The sequence below is a fragment of the Ailuropoda melanoleuca genome, chromosome 10 (genome assembly GCF_002007445.2).
Source record: "Ailuropoda melanoleuca isolate Jingjing chromosome 10, ASM200744v2, whole genome shotgun sequence".
In the NCBI taxonomy this organism is placed as follows: domain Eukaryota; kingdom Metazoa; phylum Chordata; class Mammalia; order Carnivora; family Ursidae; genus Ailuropoda; species Ailuropoda melanoleuca.
The window spans coordinates 93,658,641-93,678,619 of NC_048227.1; the positions used below are offsets into that span (position 1 = coordinate 93,658,641).

The following is a 19,979-nucleotide window of genomic DNA, read 5'->3' on the forward strand; positions in this document are numbered from 1 at the left end:
TCAGTTAGCTAAGCGTCTACCTTTAGCTCAGGTCATGATCCTGGGGTCCTGGGATCGCGCCCCGAGTCAAGCTCCCTGCTCAGTGGGGAATCTGCTTCTCCCTCTGCCTCTCTCTCACACATAAATAAATAAATAGATAAATAAATAAATAAATAATCTTTGGGGGGGGGAACCTCTTATGGGACGCCTGGGTGGCTCAGTCAGTTGTCTGCCTTCGGCTCAGGTCATGATATCATGGTCCTGGGATCAAGTCCCACATATGGCTCCTTGCTCAGCGGGGAGCCTGCTTCTCCCTCTGCCTGCTGCTCTCCCTGCTCATTCTCTCTCTCTCTCTCTGACGAATAAATAAATAAAATCTTTAAAAAAAAAACAAAAACAACCTCATTAAAAAAAGTCAAAGTTAAACTCGTGGAACTATAGTCTTCCAAATTTTTTCAATAACAATTAAAAAAAAATAGTTCACCAGTGTAGTAACAAAATTATCTCAATTCTAGTCTAAATGCCCAATCTTGACCTATATAGCCCTAAATTTCTAGAGCACTGAAGAAAGTATAAGATAAAACTATCTACTTTCCTGTGCCAAAAGTAAACTGCTAAAAAATTCTTTAAGTCATAATTCACTTCTGGTCCAAATGTAAATGAATTACAGAATATCTAATGTTACTGTAAAATAATATATGTGCATTCATATATATATATACAGATTTAATAAGTTTATACTTTGTAGTTTTCGAATTTAATATAAACCAAGCTTAAATTTAACCCCGTAAGTATAGCTATTATATAGAACTAATCCATCTTGACAATCAAATAAGAGGACCTATAAGATGGAGTTGAAACCACGTGGATTGTCCATTTCCTCACATATCGTAAGTCTCATTTTTTTAATTATTTTTTTAAGATTTTATTTATTTATTTGAGAGAGAGTATAAGCAGGGGGGGCGGCAGGGAGAGGGAGAAGCAGGCTCCCACCAAACAGAGATCCCGACGTGGGCTTCGATCCCCATGACCCGAGCCAAAGGCAGACGCTTAAGTGACTGAGCAACCCAGGTACTCTCTAAGCCTCATATTAAAAACATGAAATGAGGGGAACTGTTCCATTCACTTCTCGTTTTAAGGCAAAAATGTGTGTGTTGGAAGTGGGACAATCATTTAATTATGTATATATACATATGTATGTGTATATATTTGTATGCACACATACACACACGTAAATACATATTTTTCTTCTCTACTGTACAAAAGACTCATCTGTAAAATTCACTACTACAAAATTCTAGAGTTCACCAATTCATCAAAAAATGTCATTACAAACCACCAATACCTAGTTTTCCTAAAATCTTTCACTAATTCTAGAGATTACCTTCTTATGGGCCCAAATCTTGAGAATATTATCTCCAGATCTTCATCAGTGGTCACTGGATTCAATTTACATACAAACAGGACATTTTCTGGAGGTTTAATATCTGCATCAGGTAGGTCTCCCACCTAAAATATAAGTAAACAAAAATTTAAATCAATTCCTTTGTTGTTTCTATTCTAAATATACTATCTAGCCCAAAATGCTATTTCTCCAAATAACTAAATTTACATTAGAAATCTACTACAGGCTTAGGAAAAGAAATCTAAGTAAGATTTCAAAATTTGAAATTACAATGTTCCTGGTAGTAAAATTAATAGCTAATACTTGTCTACCTCTGACGTTGTATGAACATCATGCTTGGCACTTCATATACACTACTAACCAATTCTTAAAACCACCATGTAGTTTCCATTTTAAAAATGAATAAAATAGGGGCGCCTGGGTGGCACAGCGGTTAAGCGTCTGCCTTTGGCTCAGGGCGTGATCCCGGCGTTATGGGATCAAGCCCCACATCAGGCTCCCCCTGCTTGTGTTCCCTCTCTCGCTGGCTGTCTCTATCTCTGTCAAATAAATAAATACATAATCTTTAAAAAAAAAAAAAAGAATAAAGTAGGGACGCCTGGGTGGCACAGCGGTTAAGCGTCTGCCTTCGGCTCAGGGCGTGATCCCGGTGTTGTGGGATCGAGCCCCACATCAGGCTCCTCCGCTAGGAGCCTGCTTCTTCCTCTCCCACTCCCCCTGCTTGTGTTCCCTCTCTCGCTGGCTGTCTCTATCTCTGTCGAATAAATAAATAAAATCTTTTTTAAAAAATGAATAAAGTAAAATTCAAAAATGTTTAATAACTAACTTAAGGCCACACAGTAGTAAGCAACAAAGCTGGGATTTGAACCCAGATCTATCTGGCTTCAAAGTCCCAATTTCATCTCCTGTTTTTCTTTCTTCAAGTATTTGATATATTAAAAAAAAAAATTATATAAAGTATATCTAAGTTATGAAGAATGAAAATAAAAAATACCCATGATGCCAAAAACTAGCTTAAGAACTAAAATGTCACCTAATCCCATGACTCCACCTTTCTCACCTGAATACCAAATGTCCTGCTTTTTGGTTTTCCTTCTTGGTCATTCCCTTATATCTGCAGTTTTCCCACTTAAGTATGTATCCCCAGCAATATAGTTTCAGTTTTGTTTGTTTTTTAACTTTTAAAAAATATTATCATCCTGACTCTGGCTTCTCCATTAGTAATGCCCCATTCTTTCCACACTGTTGTTCAATATAAAACAGCAACAATTCCTGGACAGTGTTTCTAGCTTTTTATGCTTAACCCCACTATCATCTTCTACTTTGGACAAACTGAAGTCAACTTCACAGACAACTACTGCACTGAGCAGAGAATCCCACTTCCTACTGAAGAACCAGTGAGGGTAACTATGGGAGAAAACCATGATGATGGAACTGGTGTCACTGTAGGAAAACTTTACTTCCCATGGACCTTTAGATAGGAAAACAATATTCCTTTATACATATACACAAAAACTCTCAGAGATAATTTCTGATAACATTATCATGTAAAGTGTCTCCTCTTGGATAAGAACACTTAAAAATTTTTTTTTAAAATCAGAAACAGTAATAACCAACAGAGCCAGTAAGATCTGTTCAGTGTTTCTGAAGACTATCAAAAGACAATAATCTGGTGTGCCTGGCTGGTTCAGTCAGTACAGCAAACAACCCTTGATCTCAGGGTCATGAGTTCAAGTCCCATGTTGAGTGTATTCTGAAAGACAATAATCTATGTCCAATAAGCAATACCACAGCATGTAGGGGAAGAGCAAATCAGTAAAAATTCTGAAAAGTACCTATAATACCACACTTAAAGGAAGCACAAAAGAAAAAAAGATTAATGAGTTAAAAAAGAACTACTACTTCATCAAAAGTAACTTTAGGGGCGCCTGGGTGGCTCAGTCGTAAGCATCTGCCTTCGGCTCAGGGCGTGATCCCAGGGTCCTGGGATCGAGCCCCTCATCAGGCTCCATACTCTGCTGGGAGCCTCTTTTTCCTCTCCCACTCCCCCTGCTTGTGTTCCCTCTCTCGCTGGCTGTCTCTCTCTCTCAGTCAAATAAATAAATAAAATCTTAAAAAAAAAAAAAAAAGTAACTTTAAAATACTGTGGAGGGGGCACCTGGGTGGCTCAGTCATTAAGCGTCTGCCTTCAGCTCAGGTCATGATCCCAAGGTCCTGGGACTGAGCCCCACATCAGGCTCCCTATCGGTGGAGAGCCTGCTTCTCCCTCTCCCTCTGCCTGCTGCTCCCCCTGCTTGTGCTCTGTCAAATAAATAAATAAAATCTTAAAAACAAACAAGTAAAAAAAAATAAAATACTATAAGGGGGGCATTTGGCTGGCTCAGTCAGGACATGTGACTCTTGATCTTGGAGTTCTAAGTTTGCCCCACACTAGGTGTAGAGATTACTTAAAAATATAATCTCAGGGACACCTGGATGGCTCAGTTGGTTAAGCATCTGACTTTGGCTCAGGGTCCTGGGATTAGGTCCCGCATCGGGCTCCCTGCTCAGCAGGAAGCCTGCTTCTCCTTCTGCCTGCTGCTCCTCCTGCTTGTGCTTGCTCACTCTTGCTCTCTTACAAATAAGTAAATAAAATCTTTTTAAAAATTAAAAACAATAAGTAATAAAATACTATAAGGAATTTTAAATATTCATAACAACTATGAAGTTCAAAACTAACACTACAAAATAGTTGAATTATCATTGTATTAGGCACGAAGTAAAAGGAACTAATGGTTTTTTTGGTTTGGTTTCTTTTCAGTTTTATGTTTTTTAAAAATAGAAGATGCGGTGCCTGCATGACTCAGTCGGTTAAGCATCCGACTCTCAATCTCAGCTCAGGTCTTGATCTCAGGGTCATGAGTTCAAGCCCCACATTAAAAAAATAATAAAAAAATTAAAAAATAAAAATAGAAGATAGAGGAGCACCTGACTGGCTCAGCTGGTAGAGCATGTAACTCTTAATCTCAGGGTTGTGAGTTCAAGCCTCATGATTGGGCATAGAGCTTACTTCAAAAAAAAAACAAAAACAAAAAACAGGGGCACCCAGCCGGCTCAGTCAGAGGAGTGTGTGACTCTTGATCTCAGGGTACTTGAGTTCAAACCCTAAGATTACTTATGGAAATAAAACTTAAAAAAAAAAAAAAAAAAGATGAATCCTGTTAATATTAGAATGGCTAAAATCCAAAACACTGACAATACCAAATGCTGGCAAGGATGTTAAGCAACAGGAGCTCTCAATTTTTTTTAAAGATTTTATTTATTTATTTGTCATAGAGAGAGAGCGCATACACAAGCAGGGGGAGTGGCAGGCAGAAGGAGAAGCAGGCTCCCTGCTGAGCAAGGAGCCAAATGCAGGACTCATCCAGGTGACCTGAGCTAAAGGCAGACACTTAATAACGTACTGAGCCACCCAGGTGTCCCAGGAACTCTCAATCATTACTAGTGGGAATGCAAAATGGACAGCCAGTTTGGAAGACAGCTTGGCAGTTTTTTACAAAGATAAACATAATCTTACCATAAAGTCCAGTAATTACACCTTTAGATATTTATTCAAATGAGTTAAAAACTTCTGTCTAAATAAAAATCTACACACAAGTGTTTATAGCCACTTTAGTCATACTTGCCAAAACTTAGAAGCAATCAAGACATTTCTTAAAAGGTGAATGGATATGCAAACTGTGGTATGCCCAAACAATGGAATACAATTTTGTGACCAAAAGAAATGAGCTATCAAGCCACAAAAAGACATGGAGGAAACTTCAATGCATATGGCTAAGTAGAAGAAGTCAATCTTAAAAGGATATATACTATATGATTCCAATAATATGACACTCTGGAAAGCCCACAGGTATGCAGATGATAAAAAAGATCAGTGGTTGCCAGGGGTTGGGGGCAGGCAGGGATGAATATGTGAGGATTTTTAGGGCAGTGAAACTATTCTCTATGATATATAATGGTAGATATATATTGTCATACATTTCTCAAAACCCACAGAATGTACAACACAAAAACTAAAACCTAATGTAAATTATGGACTTTACTTGATAATATATCAATATTGGCTCACCAATTATACCACACTAATGCAAGATGTTAATAAGAAAAACTGCTGGGGGGGTACACAGGAATTCTCTGTACTTTCTGTTCAGTTTTTTTTTTATAAATCTAAAACAGTGGGGCACCTGGGTGGCTCAGTCGGTTAGGCATCTGCTTTCAGCTCAGGTCATGATCCTGGACTCCTGGGATCGAGCCCCATATCTGGCTCCCTGCTAAGCAGGGAGTCTGCTTCTCTCTCTCCCTCTGCCCCTCCCCCTTCTCATGGTCTCTCTCTCTCTCTCTAATAAATAAATAAAATATTTTAAATACATAAGTAGGGACGCCTGGGTGACTCAGTCGGTTGGGCATCTGCCTTCGGCTTGGGTCATGGTCCTGGGATCGAATCCCACATCAGTCTCCTTGCTCAGCAGGGAGCCTGCTTCTCCCTCTGCCCACTGCTCCCCCTGCTTGTGTTCTCTCTCTCCCCCTCATTCTGACAAATAAATAAACAAAATCTTTCAAAAAAAACCATAAACCCAAAACAGCTCTAAAAAATAAAGCCTATTTATTAAAATCAAAATAAAAAAAAGAATCCATGAATCCATACCAAAAATGAACATATAATAAAAAGATAAGAAAGGAGGGCTGTTCCTTACAGTAGAAGGCAGGCTGACAATATGGAAGGAGTAGTGGAGTTAGAAAATCACCATTTTGCACCCATCAGAGTCAAGATTGGTTCAGATAAGAATCATGAACAGCTAAGAAATCCACAGACACAGTGTGATAAGGAACAAGGTATTTGAAAGGTCTCAAATGTTACAGACTGCTACTAGTTACATGGGGAAAACAAAGTATGCAGTGGTGGGGCGCCTGGGTGGCACAGCGGTTAAGCATCTGCCTTCGGCTCGGGGCGTGATCCCTGCGTTATGGGATCGAGCCCCACATCAGGCTCTTCCGCTATGAGCCTGCTTCTTCCTCTCCCACTCCCCCTGCTTGTGTTCCCTCTCTCTCTGGCTGTCTCTATCTCTGTCAAATAAATAAATAAAATCTTTAAAAAAAAAAAAAAAGTATGCAGTGGAGAACTTAGACAGTGGATTACCTTGATCGAGTAATTAAAATGAACACTTTCCAGTGAAGGGCAGATAGATATTGTATACCTACAAATGTAACATCTGAGGTCACTTATGTAGTATTCCGGTGGTGTGCATAATCTGAATCTAGTCTCAAGGCAACAGTAGATAAACCTAAATTGAAGAATATTCTACATACAGATACCTATACTCCTCAAAAATGTTAATAACATGAAAAATAAAGACGGGTTAAGGAATTCCTCCAAAGGTTAGAAGAAACATGATAACTAAATGCAACAGATGATTGATTATTAGCTGGATTCTAGACTGAATGGGAAAAGCTATAAAAGATATTACTGAAATAACTGACAAAATTGAAATATGGGCTGTAATTTCTATCAATTTTAAATACCCTGATTTGATAATTGTACTGTGAATATGTATGGTAATATTGTTGCTCTTCGGAAATACACATTGATGTAAGAGGTAAAAAGGAATGATGTTTGGGACTTATTGGACTTATTTTCAACTGGTCCAGAAAAAATAATATATATATGTGCAAATACAATCAAAACGAGAGGAGAGGGGAGAGAGAGAATGAATAATCAAGCAGAACTGGCAAAAATGTTAAAAACTGGTGAATTTTGGGGTGCCTGGGTGGCTCAGTCGGTTAAGCATCTGACTCTTGATTTCAGCTTAGGTCATGATATCAGAGTTGTGAGATCGAGCTCCGTGCTGGGCTCCGCGCTGGGCATGGAAGCTGCTTAAGATTCTCCCTCTCCCTCTGCCCCTCCTTGCCCTCTCTCCCTCTCTTAAAAAAAAAAAATTGGTGAATCGGAGTAAAAGGTATAGAGAAGTTCTCTATACAATTTTTTAACTTTCTCATAAATTTGAAATTATCTGAAAATAAAAGGTTTTGTTAGGTTAATCCAACATCTTTCTAGCATAAACTGGCTACGCTTTTGCTATTAAAAACTCCGATGATAGGGACGCCTGGGTGGCGCAGTAGGCTGGGTGTGTCTTCAAATCGGGTCATGGTCCCAGGGTCCTGGGATCGAGCCCAAATTGGGCTCCTTGCTCAGCAGGGAGCCTGCTTCTCACTCTGCCTGCTGCTCCCTTTGCTTGTACTCTCTCTCCCTCTCTCTCGCTCTCTATGGCAAATAAATAAATAAAATCTTTAAAAAAAACAAAAACAAAAAACAAAAAAACTCTGATGATAATCTAATACTCTTTCCCTTATAAGTCACTTTTGCTGCCCAGCTGCTCAAAAGATTTTTCTTTTGGGATGCCTGGGTGCGACAGTAGGTTAAGCATCCAACTCTTGGTTTCAGCTCAGATCGTGATCTCAGGGTTGTGAGACTGAGACCCGCGTCGGATTCTCCACTCATGGTGGAGTCTGCTTAACACTCTCTCCCTCTCCCTCTGCCCCTCCCCACTGCACTCTCTCTCTCTAAAATAAATAAATAAATCTTTAAAAAAAAGATCTTTAAGTTCAGTATCTTTCTTAGAATTTGTCATGCTGTTGGTTGTTCTGGGCCAACAGTCTCAGCTACACAGTGTGAATTTTCAAATTTTTTTTAATTCAGTCAAGTTTTCTTGAATTATAGTCTTTAATATTTATTTCTTCAGACTGGTGATGTGAATATGAATTTTGAAACAGACAAGGAATTTGAAAGCTCTACTATATAAAACAATGATAATAATAAAAACTGAATGATCCATTCAGATATTTATTGACGATCTACTATGTTACCGAAATGCCTATTCCACAAAAAAATTAACAAATGGAAAAAATGTCTGGTAGGTCAATTAATCAGTTCTAAAGAACTGTTCCCCAAATGACTTCCTACTAGTAATACAAAGGAGTATGTTTTAGAGTACTCAGTTTCTACCCAGGTTCCTTGTATCATGTAACTACTTAACCTCAACACTTGAGTCATACAAAGAATTATTCTTTAATATACATAAAATCCGGGGGGCGCCTGGGTGGCTCAGCCTGGGATGGAGCCCCACATCGGGCTCCCTGCTCCACTGGGAGACTGCTTCTTCCTCTCCCAATCCCCCTGCTTGTGTTCCCTCTCTCGCTGGCTGTGTCTCTGTCAAATAAATAAATAAAATCTTAAAAAAAAAAAAACAACATAAAATTCGGTCCAATAAACACTCTTCAAAAATGAGATGAATATAAACAATTGAAATTCAATGTACACTTGTAAACTGGCACTATATTGATTTTGGAACCAAATTTCTTTACTTTCTTGTATTATGTCATATAAAATTTAATCCAGAAAAAAACTCTAAGCTAAATTTTTAATACTTTGACTATCAAAGAGCCAAAAATAGGGGTGCCTGGGTGGCTCAGCTGGATAAGTGTCCAACTCTTAATTCTGGCTCGGGTCATTATGTCAGGGCTGTGGGATCAAGCTCCACATTGGCTCTGTGCTGTCTGTGGAACCTGCTCAAGATTCTCTCTCTCCCTCTCCCCCCAGGGTCCCACCCTCTCCCTATCCCCAAAAGAAAAGAAAAAAAAAAAGCCAAAAATAAACTCACAATGAGTTATAGATTAAATAAACTGCAGAAAACTATCTGAATAAAGATAATCATCTTACCATTTCTAATAGAATAGCTTGAGTTTTGGCCTCTTTTTCTGCCTTTATTTCTTCTACTTCTTCAGCTGATCTTCCTTTGAAATCATCAATTTCTTCATCTGCTCCTATTCGACCACTCTGTAAGGCAGAAGTTACTTAAACATACAGTGAAAGAACTGAAAAATCTGAGAAACACGGGAGCCATGATGCTTTATCCTTAGTTCCATCAAATGTGTTAGAATAGAAACTGAAACTTACAAGCCTCTGAAAAATGATTTAAATTCATCTGATAATATGAGCCAGACTAAGCTTCTAATTTATTGTTAAATCAAGATAAACATTATAAAGAAACTACCTGGTATCCACCTCAGTGCTGAATGCAGAAAATAAGTGATCTTAAAAATTAAACACCAAATCCCAACCATGAAGATCAATTCAGCTTTAAGAAAGCTTCACAAACAGAAACTTGTACTTTAAAAAATCTGAAGGAAAAGTCTGTTTTATTCCACAAAAATTTCTGGGTTCTAGCATGGCTCCAGAGTGTTCCCAGTTGAAAAGCTCCCTTACACGATGATAGTTTACCTTAGCCTTAAAGCTACACTCCTAGAGTTAGGAGACAAGAAAAACATTTTCACAAGGTATTCACACAAGCTTCCAGAGCTAAGGCTCTGCTAGTGCAACAGAAATTGAAGAAAGGAAATTAGGGAAATGAAAAGATAGCTAGAAAAATGAATATCTCTATGGAAGAGAAAAAGAATGCTAAACTTGTCCTAGTAGAATTGAGCAAGCAAGACAGTCATTCTGAAGAAATAAGTTTTAATAGACTAAAAAGCAAAATCTATGCAAAGCATTAATATGCATGTACGTTCAATCACAAGAGGACTCTACTTACATCTAGCTGTTCCCTCGTAGGTTCTGGTGATCGATCAGGAATTAATAAATCAGGGGGGTCATCAAACGGATCATCTAAAATCACTGTATGATTTATCCTTACAAAATAAATGCAAATCAAAGGTTACATTTCATTATTTCAGAATCCATGTTTTACTTTTTATAAAGATTTTAACAAATGTCTTAAGTATCTCTAATGCCCAAAAATCAGAGGCATTTAAATTTTAATGCACAAGTCTATATTACTATAATATACTTTCACAATTAATGTTACTGTTTTCCATTGTTTGATATTAGATTTAGTACCCTGCATTACTCTAATATATCTAATATTAATATGTGTAAATCTTAGTACTTTTGCCATATTTCTCAATTATATGCATTTTTAAAAAACTAAATTAAGGATTAATAATTCCTCCCAACATAAGCAATTATAAATAATTAGAAGTATAAAAATACAAAAGGTCTTTTTTACTTTATGGCTTCATATAGTCTCATATTAATTCACATTTTGGAATTATCCAAAAAGCAATCCTATGCTTGCCATCTCCACAAACATCATAGTATTAAAACTTTCTAGCACACTGAGATAGCAACCACACCTGATATCTTGATATGGTACAAAGTCCTTGTCAACAAAGGTCTCATTAATTTTCTTAATTATGTCCATGCCTTCTGTCACCTCACCAAACACTGTATGAACACCATCAAGGTAATCTAAATTATCTCCTGTAGTAATAAGAAACTGCACAGAAAGACACAGAAAAATATAAATAGGTATCTATTAATTCAAACTGAAATCAGTTATAGACTGACAAAAACACACAGAAGCAATACTCTACATTCACTGCATGGATTCTTACCCACTTGTTACTAGTACTAATTAAAGAGAACAAGCGTATACATAAAATATCAATACACACATAGATGCTTCCCTCATTGTTTAAAAATACTTGGGCAGGGGCGCCTGGGTGGCACAGCGGTTAAGCGTCTGCCTTCAGCTCAGGGCGTGATCCTGGCGTTATGGGATCGAGCCCCACATCAGGCTCTTCCACTATGAGCCTGCTTCTTCCTCTCCCACTCCCCCTGCTTGTGTTCCCTCTCTCGCTGGCTGTCTCTATCTCTGTCGAATAAATAAATAAAATCTTTAAAAAAAAAAAAAAAAAAAATACTTGGGCAAACCAAAGCTCAGTTTCTTCACATGTGAACTATGAGGGGTAAAAAAGCATCTACCCCAAAATGGGTTGTTGTGAGGATTAGACAATGAATGAAAGGTTCTCAACATGATCTGTTCTGAAGTAATAAATACCAAAAGGAAACAAACCACAATGTGAACAGTGATGATCCATGCATAGTAGGATTGTGGATAATGTTATTTTTCTCCCATGTACTTTTCTATATTTTCTGAACTCCTCACAGGGGACACGCCTTACATTTAAAAAAACAAAGTATGGGTGACTGGGTGGCTCAGCTGGTTAAGCATCTGACTCTTGATGTCAGCTAAGGGCATGATCTCAAGGTTGTAAAATCGAGCCCCGTGTCAGGCTCTATGTTAGGCATGGACCCTGCTTAAGATTCTCTCTCTCCCTTGATTCTCTCTCTCTCTCATAATAAATTAATTAATTAATTAATTTTTTAAAAAAACAAAGCAGGGGCGCCTGGGTGGCACAGCAGTTAAGTGTCTGCCTTCGGCTCAGGGCGTGATCCCGGCATTGTGGGATCGAGCCCCACATCAGGCTCTTCTGCTATGAGCCTGCTTCTTCCTCTCCCACTCCCCCTGCTTGTGTTCCCTCTCTCGCTGGCTGCCTCTATCTCTGTCAAATAAAAAAAAAAAAAAGAAAGAAAAAAAATCTTAAAAAAAAAACAAAAACAGAAACAAAGCAATCTTTTTAAAAGATTTTATTTTTAAATAATCTCTACACCCAATATGGGGCTCAAACTCACAATCCTGAGGAGTCACATGTTCTACTAACTAAGCCAGCCAGGCACCCCCCAAAATAATTTTCTTATATAAAAAAAATATAGTATAATATTTTTCTTCTAACAATTATCTTTGAAATTCTCTTCTTATTGGAGAGCTTAAAAAGATAACTTGTGGCTCTTTCCAGTCCTTCATTTTACAACAGAACTCATCTTAGGGCTCCTGGGTGGCTCAGTCAGGTAAGCGTCTGCCTTCGGCTCAGGTCATGATCCCAGGGTCCTGGGACTGAGCTTTGCATCGGGCTCCCTGCTCAGCAGGGAGCCTGCTTGTCCCTCTCCCCCTTCCCCTGCTCGTGCTCTCTCTCTCTCAAATAAATAAATAAAATCTTTTAAAAAATGTTCTCTATAAAAAAAATAATAAAAAATGTAAAACAAAACTTATCTTTCTACTCATTTCCTAACCTGAGATCCATGTTGATCACTGCCATTGTTCACCATGGACACAGTGCCTTTCTTCTTATGCTTAATTCTTGGCACTTTCTCAGCCTCGAAAAAGCTTGCTTGATCACCATACAGTTGACTGAAAATACATGTAATAAAGTTATAAAATATAAGTACTCTCAACATGACATACAAAGTACTAGTAAGAATTAGGATTACCATTTCTTTATTAGAAATGCCACTATGATTCAAAATATTCTTTTTTTTTTTTTGCTATAGATATTTAGGGAACTTGGAAAAAAATCTATATTTGAACTGTATTTTAAAATGCAGATTGAAATATGTTAGATAACACTGTTAAGAGGCAATTCTATTTTTTCTCATTTAAAAATAAAAGAACTCACCCAAAAACAGACTCTCCTCCACGGCCAGTCCCTGTAGGATCACCAGTTTGTATGATAAAATCCCTCTATAATAAACAGGATACTTTGTTAATTCACAGAGTTTGCTAGATGGTTCCAATAATAAAGAACATGACTAATATCCACGAACTCACCTGTACATTGTGAATAAGACAATAATTGTAATACTTTATTTTGCACAACTTCAGGAAATTCAAGCAGGCTGAAAGAAAAGTAAATACTAAATTTATCATAGTAGTTCACAAAAACATTTTGAAGCAAGTAAACGCACAGTTGGCATAATGTAATTTCTAAATTACCATACGAATACCCCCAATGATCAAATATCCTAAATCATAAAAAAGGGCAGTAAGTCTAGAAAAAGGCAATATATTGTAAATTGTCTTTTTATTCTCTTTTTCTTAGGACTTCTTGGGCATCTGAGCTAATGAAGGAAACTGACACTTACTTGGGATAGGCAACCATTTATTAATGGATTAGTTTTGCAAGAGAAAAAAAACCCAGGAGGATACTATGATGGAAAAGAAACTATTAGAATATCTGAAAATGGGTACAAATTATATAAATTAGAGAAAATCAAATATCTGAGACCAATTTCTGTAATGATGACTAAAGAGTTCTTCACAAAAACCTATATACTTATCATGTACCAGCTTTCTCATATAAATGCACTCATTTATTCAATAAATATTTATGGGGTATCTTCTAGGTGCTTGGCACTGCTATCACAAATGCCATTAAACCATAGTCCCTCCCCTCAACAAGTGCATAGTCTAGTTGTACACTAACAAACTCTCAGAGCACTAAGCTAGAAACCAGACAGAAAAAACTATGAGGCTGTCCAGGGTCCTTACACCCGAGCAAAAACAGTTACAATACTGGATATATCTAATAATATCATTTGTGCCACTTATATAGTAAAATGGTAAAAAGTGGTTTTTAAAAAGCCACAAGAGCGCAAAAGAGAGATTGTTTCTGGCCAGGGAAATGAGAAGACCTCACAGAGGCTTAAGGTGGGCATTAAAAGAACTAGACAGAGTAGAGAGTGAGCATTTCAAGCTGGGAAGACAGTATGAATAAGTCTGGATACGCAAATATAAATGTTTTTTGAAGGGTCCAAAAGACCAGTCTAAGCTCTGTAACACTCTGGTAATACAAAGTAATAGAGGGTAAATAGACCAAGGTATTCAAAGGTCTTGAATATCAGGATTTTGATTGTTTTCCTAGAAAAATACATTTCTGGGATTACTGTGAAATACAAAAGAGTAGTCCTTTAACTAGAAAACAAAAATAACAGATCTAGGCAGTGATCATCAATGCCTGTCAAAATCTTTAGATGAAAAGTTAATGGGGACACTGAAACAGATACATCAGGTACACAAGCCTGAACCCACCAACCAATTTTTTTTTAAAGATTTTATTTATTTATTCGACAGAGATAGAGACAGCCAGCGAGAGAGGGAACACAAGCAGGGGGAGTGGGAGAGGAAGAAGCAGGCTCATAGAGGAGGAGCCTGATGTGGGGCTCGATCCCAGAACGCCGGGATCACGCCCTGAGCCAAAGGCAGACGCTTAACTACTGTGCCACCCAGGCGCCCCCCCCACCAACCAATTTTAACTTCACAGAAAGAACCAACCAGACATCAAGTGCTTCCTGAATGTGATAAAGCTGAAGTGCAGACTACCTTATATGGAAATATTCTTGCCAAAAACATTAAACCTGTACCTTATCAAGGCTCTAGATCGAAGTGGCAATTTACAAGAAACAGAAGAGATAAAAATACCTTTAAAGATACAACAAGGATACAAGCAGTCAAAACCAAAATGAGGGAAATTCTATAAAACAAAAATGACTCAGATTCTTTCTCAAAAAGTTGTTAAGGTAGAGGCGCCTGGGTGGCTCAGTCGGTTAAGCCTCCAACTCTTTATTTCAGGTCAGGTCATGATCTCAGGGTCCTAGGATCGAGCCCTGTGATGGCTCCGTGCAGTCTGCTTGTTCCTCTCTCTCCCTTTGCTCCTCCCCAGCTCATAGTCTCTCCTCTCTCTCTCTCTCTCAAATAAATAAGTAAACTCTTAAAAAAAAAAAAAAGTTGTTAAGGGAAAAATGGGGGATGGGGGTGGGGAAGAACCTATAGATTAAAAGATATCAACCAATATAATGTATGGACCTTGCAGTTTCTTACAAAACTGAACACATTCTTACCATACAATCTAGCAATCACACCTCTTGGTAGTTACTCAAAGGAAATGAAAATGTATGCTCACACAAAAACCTGCACACACGTTTATAGCAGGTTTGTTCACAATTGCCAAAAGATGTAAACAACCAAGATGTCCTTCAGTAGGTGACTGAATAAATAACATGTGGTACATCCAGGCAATGGAATATTATTATTTGCTACTAAAAAGAAACAAGCTATCAAGACATGAAAAGATATGGAACTTTAAATGCGTACTGCAACTTGAAAGAAACCAATGTGTAAAGATTACATGCTGTATGATTCCATCCATATAACATTCTGGAAAAAACAAATCTATCGATACAGTAAAAGATCACTGGTTGCCAGGAGTTGGGAGAGGGGTACAAATAAATAGGTAGAGCACAGAAGATTTTTAGGGCATGATTTTTCTGTATGATACTGTAATAGTGGATATATGCATTATACATTTGTCCAAATCCATAGACTGTACAACACCCAGAATGCACCTCAATGCAAACTGTGGATTATGATATGTCAACGTAGGTTCATCAAATGTACCACTGCAATAACAATTGTACAGTGTTACATAGTACAAATGGTACAAATGTACAACAAAGGTACACTGTGGTGGGGGATATTGAAAACATATGCACGTATGTGGCCACAGGGGGTATACGGGAAATCTCTCTACATATCTTCCCCTCAGTTTTGCTATGAACCTTAAATTGCTCTAAAAAATAAAGTCTAAAAATAAGCAAGGGGGGTGGTGAACACAGCATAATGTATAGAAAAGTTGAATCACTATCTTGCACCTGAAACTAATGTAACATTATGTGTCAACTAAACTCAATTTTTTTTTTTCAAAAAAGGCAAGGGGGAGAATCTATAGATTAAAAAAGATAGCTAAGAGCTATACCAGTCAATATAATAAAATAATCTTGTTTGGATCCTTAAATTACCAATATTTTTTAAACACTTATGAGACAAAAGGAAAATATGAATGATACCAAAAAATTACTGCCAATTTTTTCAGATGTGAGAATGATTTGTGGTTTTTTTTAAATCACTCTTTAGAAATACAGATTGAAGTAACTGTAGATTTAATAAGTCTTGTAATGGATTTATTACAAAAATCCAGTATAAATGAAATAATATTGGTTATATGTTGACAACTGTTCATTAACTGGTCAGTGGCACATGAGGGCTCATTTTCACAACTCTTTCTCCTTCTGTATATAAGTTTTCTATAATAAAAAGTTAAAAAAAGGAAGGAAGGGAGAGACGGAGGGAAAGAGGAAGAAAACTAAGTCTGGATATATTTACTATAAAGTGATAAGTAGTTATACATGTAAGTAAATATCCAATCACCGGCTTACAAATACATACAAATGGGGTGGGTTTATGTTTTTAGTCTTCCAAACTATCTTTGCAGAATCACTGTCTATTCTGTCTGTGTGAACTAGGTAGGATAATCCTACCTCCCCTTTAGTTCCTCACAACCCTGGGGAAAGAGGCCCATTCATTTGCCAGGTGCTGTCCCACATGAAGAGTGTGTCAAACAAATTCAAAGAAAAGTAAAACCAAGAGATGAAAAATACAGTTCCCTATAACATACTTTGAATCCCTGGATCCCAAAATCCTTAAAGCCAAGCTTACCTCAGTAACAGGAGGCAATCAATTATTTTCTTTGTTTAAGCCAGTTTGAGTTTCTATCATCTGCACTGAGAGTCTTAACTAATAAACACACACACACATATATATATACACACACACACACATTAGTCACTGTAATGAGCCTTCAGTGTGTGCAAAGTGGCAGGCACTGCACCAGGTGCTTAGGATAGAAAGACAAGGAAGGCGTAGTCCCTGTCCTCTTGGAGTTTACATTCTTGAGAGGAAACAATATTTTCAGGATAACAGGTAAATGATGTAAAAAAATGTATTACATGCTGTTTAAAAAGATCTCAGAAAGCGGGGCGCCTGGGTAGCGCAGTCGTTAAGCCTCTGCCTTCGGCTCAGGGCGTGATCCCGGCTCAGGGCGTGATCCCGGCGTTCCAGGATAGAGTCCCACATCAGACTCCTCCACTGGGAGCCTGCTTCTTCCTCTCCCACTCCCCTGCTGTGTTCCCTCTCTCGCTGGCTGTCTATCTCTGTCACATAAATAAATAAAATCTTTAAAAAAAAAAAAGATCTCAAAGAGCAGAAGAAACAGATCTAATTCAGCTTAGAGACAAGGGAGACCTTCGCAGAAGAAATCATGCTTGATCCAAGGTTTGAATAATAAGCAGAAACCTTGCCAAAAGGACAACAGTAGAGAGAAACGTGGGAGTAGAGGCAACAGTATGAGAAAGGCACGGATGTATGATTGCGCATGTACTGCTGGGGGCGTACAATTCGGTGTGGGACAGAGTGTAATAGGGCAGAAAGACACTGTATGTACTGTTGCATCCTCTTTGATAGACTCTGCATTCCAAGGGGACAGGATCCTGATTGTAACTAATCTCTGTGGCCTCTAGTTTCTCCCAGTTCTGTTACAGTCTCCACACTATTGCCTGTTATCTTTTTTTTTTTAAAGATTTTATTTATTTATTTGACAGAGATAGAGACAGCCAGCGAGAGAGGGAACACAAGCAGGGGAGTGGGAGAGGAAGAAGCAGGCTCCCAGTGGAGGAGTCTGTGCCACCCAGGCGCCCCTGCCTGTTATCTTTCTAAACAAACTTGCCATGCCTCAATCCTGCTTTTAAAACCTTCAGACCCTAGCCATCAGTAAGGCACACAAGACTATTCACATCTGACCTAATCAATATAACCTATACGACCAGACTCTTAGTCTGCCATTCCACCTCACGTATCACTCCTTCAAGACGTGCCAAACTACTTGCTGTTTCCAGAAAATTCCAAGCAAAAAACAAAACAAAACAAAAAAACACCAAACCACCCTCATTCCCACTCTTCTTTGAAAGAGCTAGTTCAAGTGTTCTACTTTCTTGGCTTGCTTCGCTTCTCCCCGCCCCCAACCGGAAAGAATACTCCCTCCACTGGTTTCCATAGTAACTTAGACATTCTTCAACTGCAACACTTACAATGGGTTGTAAGACCTACAACACTTAAGAGGGCTCCCACGTCTTTTTCTCCCAGTGGAAAATTAGACCCTCAAGGATAAGACGCCTATCCCAGAGCTTGGCATAGTCTTGCACAGCAGACGATACATGAGTGCTCGCCAGGGCTCCCTGCACATCTCCGGACAGCCCTTCCTCCACCCAGGCGGGATGCTCACATCCACTGCTCCAAACACATCCTTCCTGCTTCCATCAGGACTTACTGATTACACACCAAGGAATACAGGTTGTGTTCCTCTCACGAGTAAAGCGCAGTAAAGCCACAAAAGCTATGGGCATGGTATATGCAGCCTGCAACACACACACCGCAAGCATTTAATGCGACAAGCTCCCGCCACCCTACTGGCCAGTCCCAGTTACAGGAGAGAGGCTGCTCCTCACAAAAACTTTTAGAGCCACGGCCCGCTAATAAAACAGCCCAGTCGTGGGCACCAGCAACCCAGAAGCTCGAAGCCAGTCAAGGGGACCGAGCAGTAAAGGGAGTGGGGAAAGAAGATCGTGGCCCCGGCGAGACGTGAGCGGGGCCCGGGCCTCACCACGCGGCCGCTCCTCAGTGTACAGATCGATGACGACGTCGCCCAAGGTGGTCTCCAGCAGAACCGCCATGGCGCCCGCTCCTCCTCCGCAACAAGCCGCGGGTGTGACAGGCGCAGCCCGTCGTGGTCTACGCCACGCGTCACTCTGGCGCGACGCCTTCTTACGTCATCCCTTCGGCGCCGCCCCTCCGGTCGCGGCCCCCCCCCTCCCCTGTCCTCTCCTGGCGCGCCCCAGGTTGGCGCGGTGCTGGTGTGCGCCGTCTCCGACGCGGACTTTTGGGAAAATCCTGGTTCTTACTGGGCGACTGGCGCGGAAGCCTGTCGCTCAAAAGGACTTTTGCAAAGGGTTCTGTATCCGTCTCAAGAACGGGGCGGATCTTCGAGTGGCCCTTTGTTTACTCGTCGGGAAGCATCGAGAGGAACCACGACGCCAGCCTCTCCCACGTTCTTGTTGGGAAGACTACTTTGGATTTCCTAGTCAGTGTTTTTCGATGTCCTGAATCAAAACCTTTAGGCCTTAAATGTACAATTTGTTACCCAGAAAGGTGGTTAACAGGGCGTTCTTCCTTGGCTAATCGTGCCTAGGACAGAAGCTCTGTTAACAGTGACAGCGACTGGTCCTTCGTGCGACCAGCTAAAAGGACAGTAAGCTTCAGCCCCAAATCTCTACTAGTTTTATCAATAATCTTTAAATGTGAAGACTTATAAAACGACCTTTGGCCTCTGTTGTGGGTTTCCATGCAAAGTTTATTCTCCTAAATCTGACCAAACATCACTTTAATACCATTTTATACACTTATAGCTTACAATTACTTCACATCTGACTAAGAGCCAACGTTTTTACAATGGACTACAAGGCCTTACATGATACCCTGCTGCCATATCTACCTGTCTTTTCTTTTACTTTGGAGCCACACTGGACTTCTGCTATTCTTTGAACCTTGTTGTCCACACTTTTGCTTCTGGGCCTTTGGGCTTACCGCCCACTCTAGTTACAACCCTCTTTCTCTAGATATTTGCATGGCTCTCCTTCACCTCCTTTAGGTTTCTTGCTCACTTGTCACCTCTCACTGAAGCCTTCCCTGACTACCATAATTAAAATTAAACCCACAAACATACACTTTTGTTTTTCTCCATAAAGCTGCTTCCCCATGGCACTTTTTACTATCTAGCATACTATTTATGAATTTGTTTATGATAAATATAAATTTATTTTTATATTACTAAAATGTAAGCTCTAGAAGCCTATAGTTAAATTTGCCTGTTTTGTTTATTGCTGTATCTCTGGTACCTATGACAGCCTGCCACATAATGTGTGAATAAATATTAGTTG

The 19,979-nt window shown here is 39.1% G+C and overlaps 1 protein-coding gene across 1 annotated transcript in view; it reads right to left on the reverse strand.

The window, feature by feature from the left end:
• The window catches only part of PPIL4 (peptidylprolyl isomerase like 4), a 35,179-nt gene extending 16,382 nt beyond the window's left edge, over positions 1–18,797 (reverse strand). Inside the window, exons 1-8 of the mRNA XM_002920512.4 lie at positions 18,647–18,797; positions 12,925–12,992; positions 12,773–12,837; positions 12,390–12,507; positions 10,610–10,752; positions 10,009–10,105; positions 9,138–9,254; positions 1,364–1,488 (exon numbers count right to left, since the gene is read on the reverse strand). Coding sequence (XP_002920558.1) covers positions 1,364–1,488; positions 9,138–9,254; positions 10,009–10,105; positions 10,610–10,752; positions 12,390–12,507; positions 12,773–12,837; positions 12,925–12,992; positions 18,647–18,716 — 803 coding nt within the window. The 5' untranslated portion in view covers positions 18,717–18,797. The remainder of the gene's footprint in view (positions 1–1,363; positions 1,489–9,137; positions 9,255–10,008; positions 10,106–10,609; positions 10,753–12,389; positions 12,508–12,772; positions 12,838–12,924; positions 12,993–18,646) is intronic.
• Between the last annotated feature and the right edge of the window lie 1,182 nt (positions 18,798–19,979).